Source organism: Sinocyclocheilus anshuiensis, unplaced genomic scaffold, assembly GCF_001515605.1.
Source record: "Sinocyclocheilus anshuiensis isolate Anshui unplaced genomic scaffold, SAMN03320099.WGS_v1.1 scaffold1455, whole genome shotgun sequence".
NCBI classification, from domain to species: Eukaryota; Metazoa; Chordata; class Actinopteri; order Cypriniformes; family Cyprinidae; genus Sinocyclocheilus; species Sinocyclocheilus anshuiensis.
In genome coordinates this window covers 311,554-313,337 of record NW_015541012.1, presented here as the reverse complement: position 1 = coordinate 313,337, position 1,784 = coordinate 311,554, and the positions used below count along the sequence as shown (strand labels likewise).

The 1,784-nt window shown below is 42.0% G+C and overlaps 1 protein-coding gene across 1 annotated transcript in view; it reads left to right on the top strand.

The window, feature by feature from the left end:
• LOC107690421 (carboxypeptidase D-like) overlaps positions 1-1,784 on the top strand; it is a 16,860-nt gene extending 15,076 nt beyond the window's left edge. The window contains exons 18-21 of the mRNA XM_016488751.1: positions 219-350; positions 443-628; positions 902-1,004; positions 1,151-1,784. Of these exons, the coding sequence (XP_016344237.1) occupies positions 219-350; positions 443-628; positions 902-1,004; positions 1,151-1,377 (648 nt within the window). The 3' untranslated portion in view covers positions 1,378-1,784. The remainder of the gene's footprint in view (positions 1-218; positions 351-442; positions 629-901; positions 1,005-1,150) is intronic.

Genomic DNA, 1,784 nt, shown 5'->3' with positions numbered 1-1,784 from the left:
CATATGGGAAGCGTTTTGTTATTCTAATCTTTTTTTTTTTTTGCATTTTGCATTTTGCATTTTGCATTTAGCTTGTTTTTTTTTTAACAGCTCTCTGCAGTACAATCAGAACAGACCTGAAGCCCATTTTTGGTCATGACCAACTAGTTCACAATAATTTATAAAATCTTAATTCCTCCTAATAATTTCTCTCTGATTGCTTCCTCTCCATGTTGTAGGACTTCAGTGTGGACTTTGGTCACTGTCCCGAGATCACTGTCTACACCAGCTGCTGCCTGTTCCCACCGGCTGATATGCTGCCCACGCTTTGGGCTGAGAACAGGAAGTCTCTTCTGAGCATGCTGGTTGAGGTCAGTCTGTTGTCCTCCTCTCTGCCTCTCTGTTCATCACCCTCCACTGCATCTCAGCTCTTCCTTTGCTGAAGCTGGTTCTTCTGTTCTAGGTGCACAAAGGGGTTCGTGGAGTGGTCAAGGATAAGAGCGGTAAGCCCATCGTGGGCGCTATAATAGTATTGAATGGTGGTGTTCGAGTCTTCACCAGTGAGGGAGGATATTTCCATGCCCTTCTGGCCCCTGGTTTACACAGCATTGAAGCGGTGGCTGACGGCTACCAGCAACAGTCCCAGAAGGTGAGTTTTGTTTTGTTTGGTTTTGTTCTTGTTTTTGTTTTGTTTTTTGTTTTTCAGAACATTTTGTTTATTTAAACAGTATAATAATGAAGATGATAATAAACTATACAATTCTTATATAAATGTAATGGAGAGTATTAAGTTTAATTGAAGTGTGTAATAATATATAATAATGAATATAGTTTATTTGAAAGGTAATTTAATTGTCTTTACATTTTATTTTATCTATGAGATCTATGCATTTTTTTTCACTGTTCCTGTTGCTCTTTTCAGGTGTCTGTGTCGCCATTTGAAGCAGCAAGTTCCATTATTATTGAGTTTGACATGGAGAACGATATATTTGGCCTTCCAAGAGAGTTAGTAGTGGCAAGCGCAGGTAGGCAGATCAAATCACTGAAGTACTAAAGAGCTAAAGTACTCTATATTGATTGTGTTTGCAGTACTAACCAACCATTTTTGAATGCTACATTAATATGATGACAAATTTTCAATGGCTGGTCATTTTCATTATTCAATCCCTAGCTGCCGCAATGACGGCCCTAGTCGTGACAGCCTGCATCATCTGGTGCGTCTGCTCAGCCAAGTCAAACCGACAAAAAGACGGATTCCATCGGCTGCGACAGGACCAGGACGACTATGACGACGAGATCCGCCTCATGTCTATGGGCTCCAAAAAGTCTCTCCTGAGCCACGAATTTCAAGACGAGAGCGAAAGTGATGAGGATACGCTATACACCAACAAACTTTGAGACCTTACTTGCTCCCTCTCCTCCCCCTGAGTCTGTCCAAACTGCCTGCAGTGCCAGTAGAGGGCGCTCAACGGCCAGCAGCATTATTGTCCAATCTATCGAAACCCGAGAACCACCGCGGGATGCACTTTAATTTCCCATGTTGAAATCAGGTGAGCGTTTTGCACCGTAGTGTATGCAATTAACCACTGCTCTCAACCAGCCTGCTTAGTTATCTGGGTCTTTATAATGCCAATCCTCTACCCTTTAAAAAGGAAATTGAACAGCTAGAATCTTTCTCAACAGGATTATGAAACACTGTGCCTTGTTAGATTAGAGGTTGCATGGTCGCTGCTGTTGTGAAGATGATGATTTTGTAGAGTAAATGGAATTTTGCTCCCCTTTTTTTCTGTGGACCCGGGCCAAAG